Source organism: Capricornis sumatraensis, chromosome 7, assembly GCF_032405125.1.
Source record: "Capricornis sumatraensis isolate serow.1 chromosome 7, serow.2, whole genome shotgun sequence".
Classification (NCBI taxonomy): Eukaryota; Metazoa; Chordata; class Mammalia; order Artiodactyla; family Bovidae; genus Capricornis; species Capricornis sumatraensis.
In genome coordinates, this window is record NC_091075.1 from 94,885,010 (window position 1) to 94,901,584 (window position 16,575).

Below are 16,575 nucleotides of genomic sequence, written 5' to 3' on the forward strand. Positions count from 1 at the left end.
GGCAGAACAGTTATTATTAACATCCATACTGGACAGGTAATGAAACTGGCATAAAGCAATGTTCCAGATTAAATAAATGGGAAAGCTAACACTGGAAACTAGAAATCACAACCTCCGATTTTAAAGTTCTAAATGCAACCACCACCTATGACAGACAAAATTAGTAACTGAGAAACTAGTAAGACAGGATTATCAGAATAGGTCATTTGGGGACGATACTATATAATCTATAAATGAATGCCCTTTTCTTAGCCACAGAACAACCTGTTATAAAATGCAAGGCAAAACAAGGACCTGGTCTTACCTGGTATCTCTGAGGCAGAGAGCAGAGGCAATGTAACAAGGACTAAGCACCACGACAACCTAGTCACCAACCCTACTGGAAGAGACTGCCTCGTCACAGTGCAATGGTCACGTTGTTCTAAAACTGCTGTTTTCATCTTTCCCTTTCTCACTGATTTGAAGCAAAGTATGATTATATCAGAACTGCTAAACTCAGGAACAGCAAGTATGTCTAGTATTTAGGCCTGCTTTCAGCTCCATTTTTTGACATTTTTGATTTCTTCAAGTCGTGCACTGGACTCCAAGACTCCATTTCTACTAACTGTTTAGTCTACAGGACAAAATATGGCAAAGAGAAACTTTTTGACTTAAAAAAATTTACCTATTATAAGTTTTCCCAACACAGAGAGACAAAATACATGCCTCTATGCATATGTGTGTTTTACAAAATATTTCAAAGTGAAAAGAATTCACAGCATTTTAAATAATTCAAGTCTGTTTTCAAATAGTTGTCTAAAGTTTCCTAAATAACAGTTATAACTGTTAGTTCAAATCTTATTTACCTCTAATAAACTACCAAGGCATTTTAGATTTCCCTCTCAAAACTGTGAAAGGAATGAAAAATGATAATATCATCCTTCAGAAAGAAACAATGGCAAATGGAAAAACGAGCTGATGTTACATCTCATTACATCTCATCAGTGTTATCAGTAATTTTTTTAAATTATGATGTTTCAAGGAAATTTGTGTGTGAATACAGGCAACAAATATGAAATTCAAGGTAATTTCTCCAAATGAGATAACCTTTTAAGAGGTACAAGTGATATCAGAAGCTGAAATAAGCCTAAACAACAAGGACCTAGTGTACAGCACAGGGAACTATACTCAGTATTTTCTAATAACCTATATGAGAAAAGAATTTGAAAAAGGATATATATATGTAAGACAGAATCACTCTGCTACATACCTAAAACTAACACAACACTGAAAATCAACTATATTTCATAAATATACAAATTGTATATATATAAAAGAAGTCTAAAGAGTCAGTTTAGTACAGTGGTTAAAAGCACTTGCTGTGAAGCCAGGTACTTTCCATGTCTTGGTTTCCTCATCTGTAAGAACGAGGAAACAGTTGTATTCCTAACTCTGAGGATTGCTTTAAAAATTAAGATAATCAGTGTGAATAAAAGAAAAAGGGTGACATGCAAATACTACAAAGTAATGGCTATTGTTAGGCTAAAATCTGTTTAAAAAAAAAAGATATCACATCAACCCACTAGAAGAGTATACAGCATATTCTGACCTCAAATACTACAGGGCTGTGTACTAATTATTAAACAAATGAAAAATCTCTATTAAAAATTCACAGAAAAGATATGAAAGTAGGGACAAATAAATGAGAAGTGACTCAAACAGCTTTCATATTCACTTATTACTCAAAACAAGAAGTCATGCTGGTAATAAATAGGCCTATATTAATAGAGACATTGAAATGCTTTGTTATAACAGTAAAACAGTCACAAGTGTTTATGTGCCTATTCTATTAGTAGATGATTTCTTATCTAATGTATCAAACCCAAGTTATTAACTATATAATACCACCTCTATCTCACTCCATACATTCCAGTCTTCTGAAGGCTGGAGGTGCTTTCAAATTGTCTACTGTAAAACTGGCAGCCTTTATGAGGCAAAAATATACTTCTCTCTTTTCCTCAAGAAGATAACCAAAAGAATCTGCCTCTAACCATCTAGTCACTCAGTCAGCTAGTCAAAAGATAGCATTCTATGAAATACGACCATGTGCAGCAACATCGATGGACTCAGACATCATCACACTAAGTCAAGTCAGTCAAAAAGAGAATGGAAAATACCATACGATATCACTTATATGTGGAATCTAAAATGTGACAAAAACAAACCTATCTATGAAACAGAAACAGACCTATAGACACAGGGAAGAGATCTGTGGTTGTCAAGTGGAAAAGGGAGGGGAGGTAGAGGGTGGATGGACTGGGAGTTTGGGGTTAGCAGATGCAAACTAATGGATAAACAACAAGGTCCTACTGTACAGTACAGGGAACTATATTCAGTATCTTGTGATAAACCACAATGAAAAAGAATATTAAAAAGGAATGTACATATGTATAATGGAATCACTTTACTGTATAGCAAAAATTAACACATTGTAAATCAACTATATTTCAATAAAATGATAAATAAAAGAATGAAACAGAGTAATATAATAACTCTTCATAATTCCAAACCAAAAAAAAAAAAAAGAAACAGAAACAGACATAGCCTTCTAAGCTTGTTACAGTTTTGAACCCTCAAGTCAGAAATGCAATTCCTAAATTCAATGCACAGAGCATCATAAACCTAGTAAGAGAGAAATACTAAAATTGCAAAGGATTACAGAAAGAGAAATATGACAATAATAAAAATATTTCTGGGACACTAAGTACCTCTCCATCCATTACCTCATCTAATTCTTGTAACTACCTCTGTATACTTTTTTCCATTTTAAACTCAAGAATATTAAAGCACAAAGGCCTCTACAAGATTGTCCACATATTTTAATAAGCAGTCATAATAGGTTTATCTTTGACCATACTTTCATCAACTATATTATAGCCCTGAAAAAACAAAAAGGTCATGTTTTCTGTTTTCCATTTCAGGTCATGACCACTTTCCATTGTTTTGTCTCAATCAATCCTTTAACTCCCTACCTCTGTAAGCTCTGTGCTTCTCTTCACCTTCCCTTATCTATCGAGGCATATCTCTAACACATATATACCATACTATACTGTGATATTTACTCCTTCCTTTTCCTACTGGAGCTCTGAGTGGGATCAGAAACCATGTATTATTGGGTCTATAGTGACTAGCACAGCACTCATCATAAAGCAAATGCTCAGTAAACATTTAGTGAATAAGAAAGTGACTAAGCTTTCCTGTTGACTCAGACAGTAAAGAATCCACCTGCAATGCAGGAGACCCAGGTTCAATTCCTGGGTTGGGAAGATCCCCTGGAGAAGGGAACAGCTACCCACTACAGTATTCTTGCCTGGAGAATTCCATGGACAGAGGAGCCTGGCAGGCTGCAATCCATGAGGTCCATAGAGTGGGACATAACTGAGCAACTTTTCATAAAACAGGAAATAAACATACACAATATTAACTGGAAAAGGTGAAAAGTTGATAAAAAAAAAAAAAAGAATGATTCTGAAAAGGGCCAACTAAAAGCTGGCTTAAAACTCAACATTCAAAAAACTAAGATCATGGCATCTGGTCCCATCACTTCATGGCAAAGAGAAGGGGAAAAAGTGGAAGAAGTGACAGATTTTATTTTACTGGGCTCCAAAATCACTGAGGATGGTGACTGCAGCCATGAAATTAAAACACGCTTGGCTCCTTGAAAAAAGCTATAATAAACCTAGACAGTGCATTAAAAAGCAGAGAGAGACATCACTTTTCTGACAAAGGTCTGTCTAATCAAAGCTATGGTTTTTCCAGTAGTCATGTATGGATGTGACAGCTGAACCATAAAGAAGGCTGAGTGCTACAGAATTGATGCTTTCGAATTGTGGTGCTGGAGAAGACTCTTTTGAGAGTCCCTTGGACTGCAAGGAGATCAAACCAGTCAATCCTAAAGGAAATCAACCCTGAATATTCATTGGAAGGACTGATGCTGAAGCTGAAGCTCCAATACTTGGCCACCTGATGCTAAGAGGTGACTCACTGGAAAAGACCCTGATGCTGGGAAAGACTGAGGGCAGGAGGAGAAGTGGGTGAGGTGACAGATGACATGGTTGGAAGGCATCTCTGACTCAATGGACATGAGTTTGAGCAAACTCCAGAAGATAGTGAAGGACAGGGAAGCCTGGCATGCTGTAGTCCATAGGCTCACAAAGAGTCAGACACGATAACAACAAAAGAAAAAAAATCACTAAAAGAAACTTCAGATCACTTAGTTCCAATCTTAAAGAGTACTACTTTCTTTTTTTACACCAAAACTAATATTTTACTTCATGGAAATATATATAAAATTATGATAATATCATATTTAAGTATATACTCCTTTTAATATTTTTAGTGCAAGTTGGTAAAAAAGCATAAAGAATATGATAAACATTCTAATTTCCAATACACACCCTAAGAAATAAAATCTTACCAATAGTTTTAACTGTTTTTTAGCTTTTTGTCTATTTTAGGGTCAAACCAAAGACAATTTCAAATGTGTGGTACGCTTTGTTTCCGTAACTCACTTTTCTGTTTTGAAGAATATTGCACAACCATCCACATGCTTTCTCTCCTGCTCAGACATGATTTTGGCACGTGACTTTGGAGAAAAAAATCCATCATATCCACGCTCCTTCAATGCTGGCAGAAAGAGAGTGAAGTATTGCTCTGTTTCCACTTCCTGAGATGGAAGATACATTATCACCGACATGATAGAGGAAAACTAAGATGTAAAACTGTGCAACACTGTGAGTGAAGTGCGACTAAGTTAAACACTTCACTTAACAAACATTATCTAACTACCTTGCCTTATTGATAGCAGCTACCATTTAACAATGGCAGCTTTGTAAAGCCTAAAAGAATAAAAAAATAATATGATTTTCTCAGGTTTACACAGGTAGTTAGTTGGTCCCAAATCTCTTGACTTCCAATTTCGAGTTCACCAGGGAAGCCTGACATGCTGCAGTCTGTGCAGTCACAAAGAGTGGGACACGACTTAGTGACTGAACAACAACTACTGTACTTCACTTCCTCAACTGGTAATTGAACAAAATTGAAATACAAAATATGAAAGTTGGTCATATTACAGATTAAGCAGTAGGGAATTGAAAATTTTACATTAGGAGGTAATTTTTTAAAAGTATTTTGTATTTCTCAACTGTGGTGGAAAGGAATGATAGTCAAAACTGAGAAGTTTAAGATCAACAAAAAATCCTACTTCAAGGAATTTTTAGTTACCTGAATACCAATAATCCAATGGTCTGTGTTAATTTGGCAGTTATTAAGTTTGACTAATTTATTACTTGACCCACAACATACTTTTAAGAAATCTTTCCAAATGAAATAATCAAGCATGAAGATAATGATTTATGTGTGCCAATGTTGATAAAAACGTGATACTGTAACAATGAAAACAGCCTTAATGTCCAACAGCAGGGAAAATGCTAAATCAATTAGTATATATTCATATAATTGGCTTTGAGAAATTTCAGTAATGCATAAAATGTATATTAAATGCAATAAGCAAGAAATAAAATACATTAATAGTGTGATCTCTATTTTGAAAACATACCTATAAATAAATAGGCAAGTGAATGTTTTAAAAAGAATATAAGAAATACTCCAAAAGTTTTAACCCTGGAGTTGAAGCAACCTTCTTTGGGGTACAGGATTAGATGTTTTACTCTATTATTATTTATATTCTTTTCATATTTCGAACTTCTCTCGAATGAACACCTTATAACATAGTATTACATTTATTACATTATTACATTTTTACATTTTAAAATTATGATGCTTCTATGCTTCATACTATACTTTACTAAGGAAGAGTGTGAGGCTGTTATTACTATAAATACTGAATCAAAAAGAAGGAAATTAAATAACATAAGCCTATGCTTATTTGTCTCCATGTGTGCTAAGCAGCTTCAGTTGTGTCAGATTCTTTGCAATCCTATGGACTGTAGCCCGCTAGGCTCCTCTGTCCATAGCATTCTCCAAGCAAGAATACTGGAGCAGGTTGCCATTCCCTCCTCCAGGGGACCTTCCTGACCCACAGATCGAACCCGTGTCTCCTGTCTCCTGCACTGGCATTTGGGTTGTTTACCACTAGCGCCACCTGGTAAGCCCATATTGGCCTCCTCCTCCCCTCATTTTGTGTCAGTTCTTAGTGTTTAAAAGAAAATTTAGCCTTTGAAGATTTCTACTACTTCCTTATTTTCCAGAGTCAAATGAATCATGGATAATAACACAAATATAATAATAAAGCTACTCTAACACAAAAAAACTTATTATAAAAGTAATGACTTTATTCTTAAGCTATGCAGAAAAGGAGGTGTGAAATTATAACACTTAAAATTTTAAAGTACCTTAAAGCATTTAATATGCCTTGAAAACTGCTAACAAAAAATGTACTAAAAACTATGTGTAAACCTTCTTGGCCATTCATTAGCTGAGCACTGAAAAGTAGTAAAACACTATTTCAATCAAAAGGTGCTTTGTCAGTTAAATTCAATAAAGTATCTAAATTTCTGAGGTTGCTTTTAAAAATAAGGCAAAAATGCATGATTTATAGTACAATATTTTTATATGTATATCACTGAGGAACAATGGTAGACAAGTAATTTTTTTTTACAGATCCCACTATAAATTAAATTTATATTTCTTAAAGATTCAATCTTCAGTAGTTTTCTTTCAGCAATACCAATGATTTGTTCGTAACACGAATTAACATGAATAACGTGGTGAAATTATTTTCACTTAAGCAATCAGTAAATGAGTATAAGTTTACGGCTTATACAAAACTGTTTCACTGTGGAAATATCCTTTTTTCTTAAGAAGAGAGAAAATAATTCCTTTGGATTTTTCTTCAAACACAAAATCTCTCCCAAAAGTAAGATCTTTTGTAATTTTTAGATTCACCTTTAAGTTACAGACAATTCAATCTCTATAGTGTTACCTGAAGACTAATGATATCTGCGTCACAGTTAACAATTTCTTCCATAATTCCCTTTTTCCTGTATTCCCAGTTTAATGCCCAGGATGGGCAATAGCCATATAGCTGCCGGGTGGCATATTTATCACATAACACATTGTAACACATAACCGTGAATGATGCTAAGAAGTGGGAGAAAAAAACAAGACAAAAGGGAGAAAATTAGGCAACCTTTTCTAAAGCAATATCACATGTACACCTATACAATCATACATGCCACACAAACATAACTCAAATATCACCACTGTGAAAAGCCTTGGGCAAGATTCTATTAAACTATATAAAAAACTTCACCAGAGTCCATCCACCATACCAAAGTTCTTTTACCAGAATCAGACTTATAGCTCATATTTGGGATTGTTTTTAAGGGTATTCCAACAAATAAAAATTCAAGTTTTAGGAAATTCACTGGTTGCTCAGTGGTTAGGACTCTGCACTTCCACTGCTGGGAGCACAGGCTCAATCCCTGGTCAGGTAACTAAGATCCTGCCAGTCATGCGGTGTGGCCAAAAATAATCTAATTTTAAATCAATACTAACTTTTTGACACATAATTTGCTGAGCAAAACTTTTCTCTATAAATGGAATAAAAGTAAATTACAAAAGTAAATTTTAATTTTTTTCTCTTTAAAAGGCTTTCATTACCTTTCATTAACAAAATTTTCATACTTAGTACTTTTTTGAGTCTCTTACTTCTCTCACTGCTCTGAGCCAGAAGAACACAGACTAACAAAGTTTAGTTATAAGAAAAACCTTTTTAACCAAATCAAATGCTCATTTTTAAATTTTTAATTCTCATTTTAAAATTCCCTTAAACCGTAAAGGGACTGTGTGCATGCTCAGTTGCTAAGTCATGTCTGACTCTCTGCGACCCCATGGACTGCAGCCCACCAGCCTCCTCTGTCCGTGGGATTTCCCAGGCAAGAATACTGCAGTGGGCTGCCATTTTCTACTCCAGAAGATTTTCCTGACCCACGGATCAAACCCGCATCTCCTGCATTGGCAGGTGGGTTCTTTACCACTGAGGCACCAAGGAAGCCAGTAAAAGGACTACAAGTAAACTAACAGGAAAACACAGCTTGTATCCACTGCTGCTCAAAAGTGTGCTCTAGGAAGCAGCAGCATCAGTTATCACCTTGGAACTCAGAAATGCAGAAATTTCTGGCTTCACAAAGACTTACTGAATTGGAATCTGCAATTTAACAAAATCCTAAGGTGATTCTATGCAGAAGCACACCAGTTTGAAAATCCCTGATTTTTATCACTAATTTTCTATCCTATCTATCCACTAGAATCATGATATAGAACTTAAAAAAAAAATGTTTATCACTCCAGACTAATTTAGTATGTTACGATCTGGGCATTAATATTTTAAAAAAGCGTCCCAGGTAATTACAATGGGCAGGTATGGGTGAGAATCAATGGTAAGGAATACAAGAAATGAAGTAACGCTCAACTGAAGTTGATTCAGCGTCAGATGATAGGAAGATATTATGAGAAACTTAGTTCAGAGGTCTCCTGGGGATCTGACTGGTGGTCATTATGTACACTGGTACCTCTTTCACCATCTAGGATTAATTCTTACATAGTTTAATTACCATTATAGTTTTGGGGCTATAAATCACCCTTTTAACAATTGAACGTCCCCAAAATTAAGTATCAGCATTTGGTTGCTTCATATTAAAACAGTAAAGTTTTCATCTTCAAAATAAAATTAGGTATCATAAAAACTATGACTTGTAAGAGGAATATTAATAATAACTTATTTTAAGCAGAATTCTGAACTATAAAATGTCTAATAAACAGTAAGAAGACTATAAATGTCAAATTATCATTGGTCTGCACAAAAAGATAAAGGTTTATATTTTCTACATTTACTGCAGTTCAAGAAATGCTGAATCCTGTAATTAAACTGCTCAAATCTTCACCCTATACCATTTCTATACCCCTGGCCTGGTATCATATTCTGTTTCCAATATAGTAAATTTGATTCAGTATAAATTATCCCTCTACAAGAGTTATCAGTCTACCCACTAAAGAAAGATAAATCTAAGTAGTTTGAAATTTTTCAGAAGAAAATTCATTACTCCTCATTTTTCTTAAATCACCAAACCTTATGTGAAGATGCCATTTGGAAAGCTCTATTATAAGAAGTTATTTTCAAACCAAGAGCCCATCATTGTGAAAGATATGAGATTCTTGTACATAAGCCTCAGGGTGGACTTTAACTCTACCCATCAGTATTTCTAAACTCATCTAAACTCAGGGGAGGTAAAACGAAGGCCTAATTTGAAGGTTAATTTCATCACAAAGCCCAAATGGCATTTCAAGTGTATCTGAAAAAAGTCAAGAAAGAATAAGAAAAACTATTTTACCTGATGGCAGAATTTGGTCTCGTTCTTTTAATGTAATCCATGGCCTCGGAGGAAGCTGCTCTGGATGAACTGGAAAAAAAAATATTTTTTTTAAATGTAATTTCCTGTATTTCTAAAATTAGTATTATTTACTAATTTAAAATGTCAAATCAGCTTCTGTTTTCTCTTCAGTTATAATAGCTCATGTGTGTACGTGCTAAGTCACTTCAGTCCTCCCAAATCTTTGTGACGCTATGTAGCCCACCAGACTTCTCTGTCCATGGGATTTTCCAGGCAAGAATACTGGAGTGGGTTGCCATGCCCTCCTCCAGGGGACCTTCCCGACCCAAGGACTGAACCGTTGTCTCTTATGTCTCCTGCACTGCAGGGGGTTCTTTACCACTAGCACCACCTGGGAAATCCACATGGTCTTAAAAATCTAGTACTGAAATATAGTGAAGATTTAAAAGCTGAAGGAAGTTGATGAAGAGTTATGCAGAAAACACAAAACTAACATCTGAAAAGAACACAAAGAAATTCATTAATGGCATTTATACTTACACAGTATTTATTTTAAAAAGTACCTATTTAAATCCTTAAGTAAGAGGCTTATGTCTTAATTATACATGTAAACTGTACTGACTCAGTCTTGTTCCCAGAGGGAAAATGAAAGCTACGTGAAGTTTCAACACACTGATGAACAAAATTACTCAAATATTTTTAAAACAGAAAAAAAAAATGCATGCATAATAAAAACTACTGAATTTTCTAATAGGGCTTTCATTTCCTAATTTTAATCTTTCTTTTATAATGTTGATACAAAGCCAGAGATTAGAATGACGCTATACATATAGAAAAAAGGAAGGCACTGGTTAAACATTAATTGCTCAGATATGACTGTCAATACTAATGGAACTAAATTCTACCAAACTATCAGGTGAAAGAAAATGCACTAAGTTAAGATTTAACTACCTCTTTTTTCTTCTCCCTTTTAAACACAATTGCAATTACAGGTCAGTTTGATTCAAGTTTGCAGATTTACCCAGCGAATTAGTGGCTAAGAAATGTATCCCATTTAAGCAGAAACACTCCATCATCACCCAGCCACAGAAATTTTCAACCAAGTATCCAAGATCTTTAAAAAAGTGTCATTTTACTAACCATTTTAGTGTTCCAAAAGTCTAGCTAAAGGATGCCTCTTTTAGCAGCCATATTGTTCACAAAGTTAAATGAATGTTATTTTGCACAGTCCGTATCTTGCCAAGAAAGTAATGAAGGTCATCATAAGATAACAAACCATCCAGCTGGTTCAACACACTGAATCCTGGAAAATAACCTTGCCTCCTAGGAGTGCCGTGCCAGAACTATGGCAACACTCTCTAAAACAGAAGTTCATTATAGAAATATAATGGAGAGTAAACAAAGAACTCCTCAGCTGCTGGGATCCTTATTAGCAAATAGTTAAAAACTCAGAAAGCATGAAAATTATCAAAATAAAAGTGATGTCAACATTCGACGCTTCCCATATCTTAATACAGCCAAATTTAACAGTGTAAGTAAAACATATACTATTCCCCCAAAATAACTGAAGAACAAAAGCATAGGAAAAGATACTGTATCTCACCAGTAACCAGGAAAAACTTAAAAATGAGATAGCATGTCTTTATCTAGGTTGACAAAAAATTTTAAGTTTAATAATATCCAGGGTTGGTGAAGGTGATAAGAAATAGATACTTGCACATACAACTGGTGGGAATACAAACTGGTACAGCTATCTGGATGGACAAATGGGCATCATCTTTTAAAATTTAAAACATTCATGTCCCTGTGACCTAGCAATTCTATTTCTTGGGATCAGCCCTATCTGCTTAAAGCAGCAAACATATTCATTATGTCAATGTTTAAAAGAAAAAAGATACATGCATGCTAAAGTGGAAAGGCATGTAAGACATTCTGCTGGGTGAGGGAAAAGTAGAAAATATATAATGATAAAATATATTTTATTAATAATTAGATAATATAGTAGGATATATTTTATTAGGAAAAATTTAAAACACATATGCAAAGTAATACAATGCAAGAAAATTTCTACTGGTTTAATTTTTATATATAAATGTCTAGAAATGTCTATAAGGATACACACCCAACTTCTAAGTGTGCTTACTTACACAGAAGGGACTGGAATTAAAGGTAGTGGTCAAAGGAAATTCTGGTCTTAACCAGAATTTTAGTATTTCTCTCAAAGAGAATAATATATTCATATGTAACATATATTTACTTAACATTGACTTTTTTCAAAGATAAAATTGCATGGCCAATGATTTGACAAAGGATCAGTCAGTTTAGTCGCTGTTGTATCTGACTCTTTGCAACCCCATGGACTGCATCATGCCAGGCTTCCCTGGCCATCACCAAGTCCCAGAGCTTACTCAAACTCCAAACGATAGGACTATATTTATATAAGCCAACAATCAAATAAAGACTGTTTAATAGCTAAATCTGTAAGGTCCTAGCACAGTACCAGAATGTGGATCAAAACTGAAGACTACTCTCATCATGAACAGAAGAGACAGCAGTTAACATCTTTCAACATCATACCTAAATATGTGATCTGAAACAATTCTCCCATTTTTATCTTCCATACATGCCACACTAAGTGCTAGACAGCCCTGAAGCCATGAGGAATAGACCTGGAGGGAGACGGGGAGAGGGGGTGAGAAAAGTGTGATTTTCCACACCTCACAGTGATCAACAGCACTGGGCCTGGATTCCCACAGTGAGGGTGCCAGCTGAGCCTGAAGAGCCAACAAAACGCACATGCTAAACCTAAACTGGGCAGTTGCCTGCTACTGAGGTTTTTAAAAGGTCATGAGTTTCCTAACATAGTATTAAAAAATATCCAGGGCACAGGTGAAAACCACTGGTCATACCAAAGACCAGGAAAATCACAATTTATTTGAGAAAAGACTACCAACAGACAATAACACAGAGGTGATTCAGCTGTTGAAATTATCTGACAGAACATTTTAAAGTAGTCAACATAAAACTGCTTCATAAAGTAATTACCAATTCTCTTAAAACAGATGAAAAAATAGAAAACCCCAGCAAAAAAGTGGAAAGTGAAAGTAGCTCAGTTGTGTCAATTCTTTGCGACTCCATGGACAATTCTCCAGGCCAGAATACTATAGTGGGTAGCCTTTCCCTCCTTCAGGGGATCTTCCCAACACAGGGATCGAACCCCGGTCTCTCGCATTGCAGGCAGATTCTTTATCAGCTGAGCCACAAGGGAAGCCCACAATAGAAGTGGACGGGCACAATAATATAGACAACCAAACATAACATTATTGAATTTGAGAACAAATCAAGAGCATTTACTCAACAAGAAGAAGAAAACAGAAAAAACAAATGAAGAAAGCTTTAAGAACCTGTGGGTTCCTCAAAAGATCTGAGATTCATAAAATCAAAGTTCAGAAAGAGAAGAGACAGAATGTAGACTTAAAAAATATTCAAAGAGATAATGACCCAAAATTCCCAAATTTAACAAACAACATAAATCTAAACATTCAAGAAGATGTACAAACTTCAAAAAAAATAAACCCAAAGAATCAGACACCAACACCATCATAACAAAACTGGTAAAAACTAAAGACAAAGAATCTCAAAAACACCAGAAAAATGACACATCACCTAAAAGGAAACAACAGGTTTCTTTCTAAAAACCATGGTGCCAGAGGAAGTGATACAATATTTTTTCAAGAGCTAAAAGAAAACAACTGTCAACCTCAAATTCTGTGGCCAACAGAACTTGCCTTCATAAATCAAGGAAAAATAAAGATGTTATCAAAGGAAAACTAAAAGACTTCATTGCCAGCAGACTGGCCCTTAAGGAACGGCTAAAGGAAGCTCCTTAAGATGGAAAGAAAATGTTAACAGCAGAAGAAATGGAACATCAAAACGGAAAGAACAAGGAAAGAGTGAAAGGATAAACATAACAGATTAACCTTCTCTGCATGAGCTTCTTATATTGCATCTAATGGCTGAAGCAAAAATTGTAACATCTATGTGGTACTCAGTGTAAGTAGAGGACATACTGGAGACAGTTATATTTGGCTGCAGTCCATGGGGTCGCTAAGAGTCAGACACGACTGAGCAACTTCACTTTGACTTTTCACTTTCATGCATTGGAGAAGGAAATGGCAACCCACTCCAGTGTTCTTGCCTGGAGAATCCCAGGGATGGTGGAGCCTGGTGGGCTGCCATCTATGGGGCTGCACAGAGTCGGACACGACTGAAGTGACTTAGCAGCAGCAGCAGCAAGGCAAAGGGACACAAATGGAAGTAGGGCATCAATAATTGGCTTAAAATGAGAAGACACTATTATCAATAGACTGTGTTAAGTATGTATATTGTGATATGTAAAAAGTCATCATTAAGAAAACTATACAAGACAGTATCCTCTAAAACAGTATAAATAAAACAAGATGGTATCCTAAAAATGTTCAAATAGCCCATAAGAAACCAAGAAACGACAAATAAAGGAGAAACAAAGGAAACAGACTACAAATAACAAAATGACTGATTTCAAGTTCTACATATCAATTCTTACTTTAAATGTAAACAGTCTAACAAATATACAAATTAAATGAGTGGAAATGTTCCCTTGGTATTTCTGATTTTCTTGAAGAGATCTCTAGTCTTTCCCATTCTGTTGTTTTCCTCTATTTCTTTGCATTGATCACTGAGGAAGGCTTTCTTATCTCTCCTTGCTATTCTTTGGAACTCTTTGCTAGACATGGAACAGACTGGTTCCAAATACGAAGAGGAGTACATCAAAGCTGTGTATTGTACTCTGCATATAAGTTAAATAAACAGAGTGACATCATGAGAAACACTGGGCTGGAAGAAGCACAAGCTGGAATCAAGATTCCTGGAGGAAATATCAATAACCTCAGATATGCAGATGACACCACCCTTATGACAGAAAGTGAAGAGGAACTAAAATGCCTCTTGAAAGTGAAAGAGGAGAGTGAAAAAGTTGGCTTAAAGCTCAACATTCAGAAAACGAAAATCATGGTATCTGGTCCCATCACTTCATGGGAAATAGATGGGGAAACAGTGGAAACAGTGTCAGACTTTATTTTGGGGGGCTCCAAAATCACTGCAGATGGTGACTGCAGCCATGAAATTAAAAGACGCTTACTCTTTGGGAGAAAAGTTATGACCAACCTAGACAGCATATTAAAAAGCAGAGATTGAAGGCAGGAGAAGAAGGGGACAACAGAGGATGAGATGGTTGGACAGCATCACTGACTCAATGGAGATGAGTCTGAGTAGACTCCAGGAGTTGGTGATGGACAGGGAGGCCTGGTGTGCTGTGGTCCATGGGGTCGCAAAGATTCAGACACGACTGAGTGACTGAACTGAACTGAAAATGAACATTGTTCCTAAACCAAAAGAGGAGGTTGCACACAAGAAAAAGATATCCTAAAAGAAACTGAAGAAACAAAAACTTACGGTCAGGGGTAGGGGAGGCTGCAAAAAATAAATGCAAATAAAAATAAAAATCAAGGAAAATTGGAAGTTGTCAAACAGGAGATGGCAAGAACGTTGACATTTTAGGACTCACCAAACTAAAATGGACTGGAATGGGTGAATTTAACTCAGATGACCATTATATCTACTACTGTGGGCAAGAATCCCTCAGAAGAAATGGAGTAGCCATCATGGTCAACAAGAGAGTCTGAAATGCAGTACTTGGATGCAATCTCAAAAACGACAGAATGATCTCTGTTCATTTCCAAGGCAAACCATTCAGTATCACAGTAATCCAAGTCTATGCCCCAACCAGTAATGCTGAAGAAGCTGAAGCTGAATGGTTCTATGAAAACCTACAAGCCCTTCGAGAACTAACACCCAAAAAAGATGTCCTTTTCATTATAAGGGACTGGAATACAAAAGTAGGAAGTCAAGAAAGACCTGGAGTAACAGGTAGATTTGTCTCTGGAGTACAGAATGAAGCAGGGCAAAGGCTAATAGATTTTTGCTAAAAGAACTCACTAGTCATAGCAAACACCCTCTTCCAACAATACAAGAGAAGACTCTACACATGGACATCACCAGATGGTCAATACCAAAATCAGACTGATCATATTCTATGCAGCCAAAGATGGAGAAGCTCTATATTAGGCAGCAAAAACAAGACCAGGAGCTGACTGTGGCTCACACCATGAACTCCTTATTGACAAATTCAGACTTAAATTGAAGAAAGTAGGGAAAACCACTAGACCATTCAGGTATGACCTAAATCAAATCCCCTACAGTTATAAAGCAAAAGTGAGAAACAGATTCAAGGGATTAGATCTGATAGACACAGTGCCTGATGAACTATGGACGGAGGTTCGTGACATTGTACAAGAGACAAGGATCAAGACCATTCCCAAGAAAGAGAAATGCAAAAAAGCAAAATGGTTGTCTGAGAAGGCCTAACAAATAGCTGTGAAAAGAAGAGAAGCTAAAAGCAAAGGAGAAAAGGAAAGATATACCCATTTGAATGCAGAGTTCCAAAGAATAGCAAGGAGAGATAAGAAAGCCTTCCTCAGTGATCAGTGCAAAGAAACAGAGGAAAACAACAGAATGGGAAAGACTAGAGATAGTGGCTCAGATGGTAAAGCATCTATCTGCAATGCAGGAGACCTGGGTTTGATCCCTGGGATGGGACGATCCCCTAGAGAAGGAAATAGTAGCCCACTCCAGTATTCTTGCCTGGAAAATCCCATGGACCGTGGAGCCTGGTAGGCTACCGTTGATGGGGTCACAAAGCATCGGACACGACTGAGCGACTTCACTTTCACTTTCAAGGGAATATTTCATGCAAAGATGGGCTCAATAAAGGACAGAAATGGTAGGGACCTAACAGAAGCAGAAGATATTAAGAAGAGGTGGCAAGAATATAAAGAAGTACTGTACAAAAAGGGTCTTCATGACCCAGATAACCACAAAAGTATGATCACTCACCTAGAGACAGATATCCAGGAATGCGAAGTCAAGTGGACCTTAGGAAGCATCACTACGAACAAAGCTAGTAGAAGTGATGGAATTCCAGTTGAGCTATTTCAAATCCTAAAAGATGATGCTGTGAAAGTGCTGCACTCAGTATGCCAGCAAATCTAGAAAACTCAACAGTGCCCAGAGGACTGGAAAAGGT

General features: G+C 36.1%; 1 protein-coding gene across 3 annotated transcripts in view; it reads right to left on the reverse strand.

The window, feature by feature from the left end:
• CNOT6L (CCR4-NOT transcription complex subunit 6 like) overlaps nt 1-16,575 on the reverse strand; it is a 62,016-nt gene that overhangs the window by 22,123 nt on the left and 23,318 nt on the right. For 2 of the 3 annotated variants that reach the window (XM_068975055.1, XM_068975054.1), the window contains exons 5-7: nt 9,393-9,461; nt 6,983-7,140; nt 4,551-4,705 (exon numbers count right to left, since the gene is read on the reverse strand). In XM_068975055.1, the coding sequence (XP_068831156.1) occupies nt 4,551-4,705; nt 6,983-7,140; nt 9,393-9,461 (382 nt within the window). Of the gene's footprint in view, nt 1-4,550; nt 4,748-6,982; nt 7,141-9,392; nt 9,462-16,575 lie in introns of all 3 variants that reach the window. The other variant, XM_068975053.1, reaches the window with a different exon arrangement.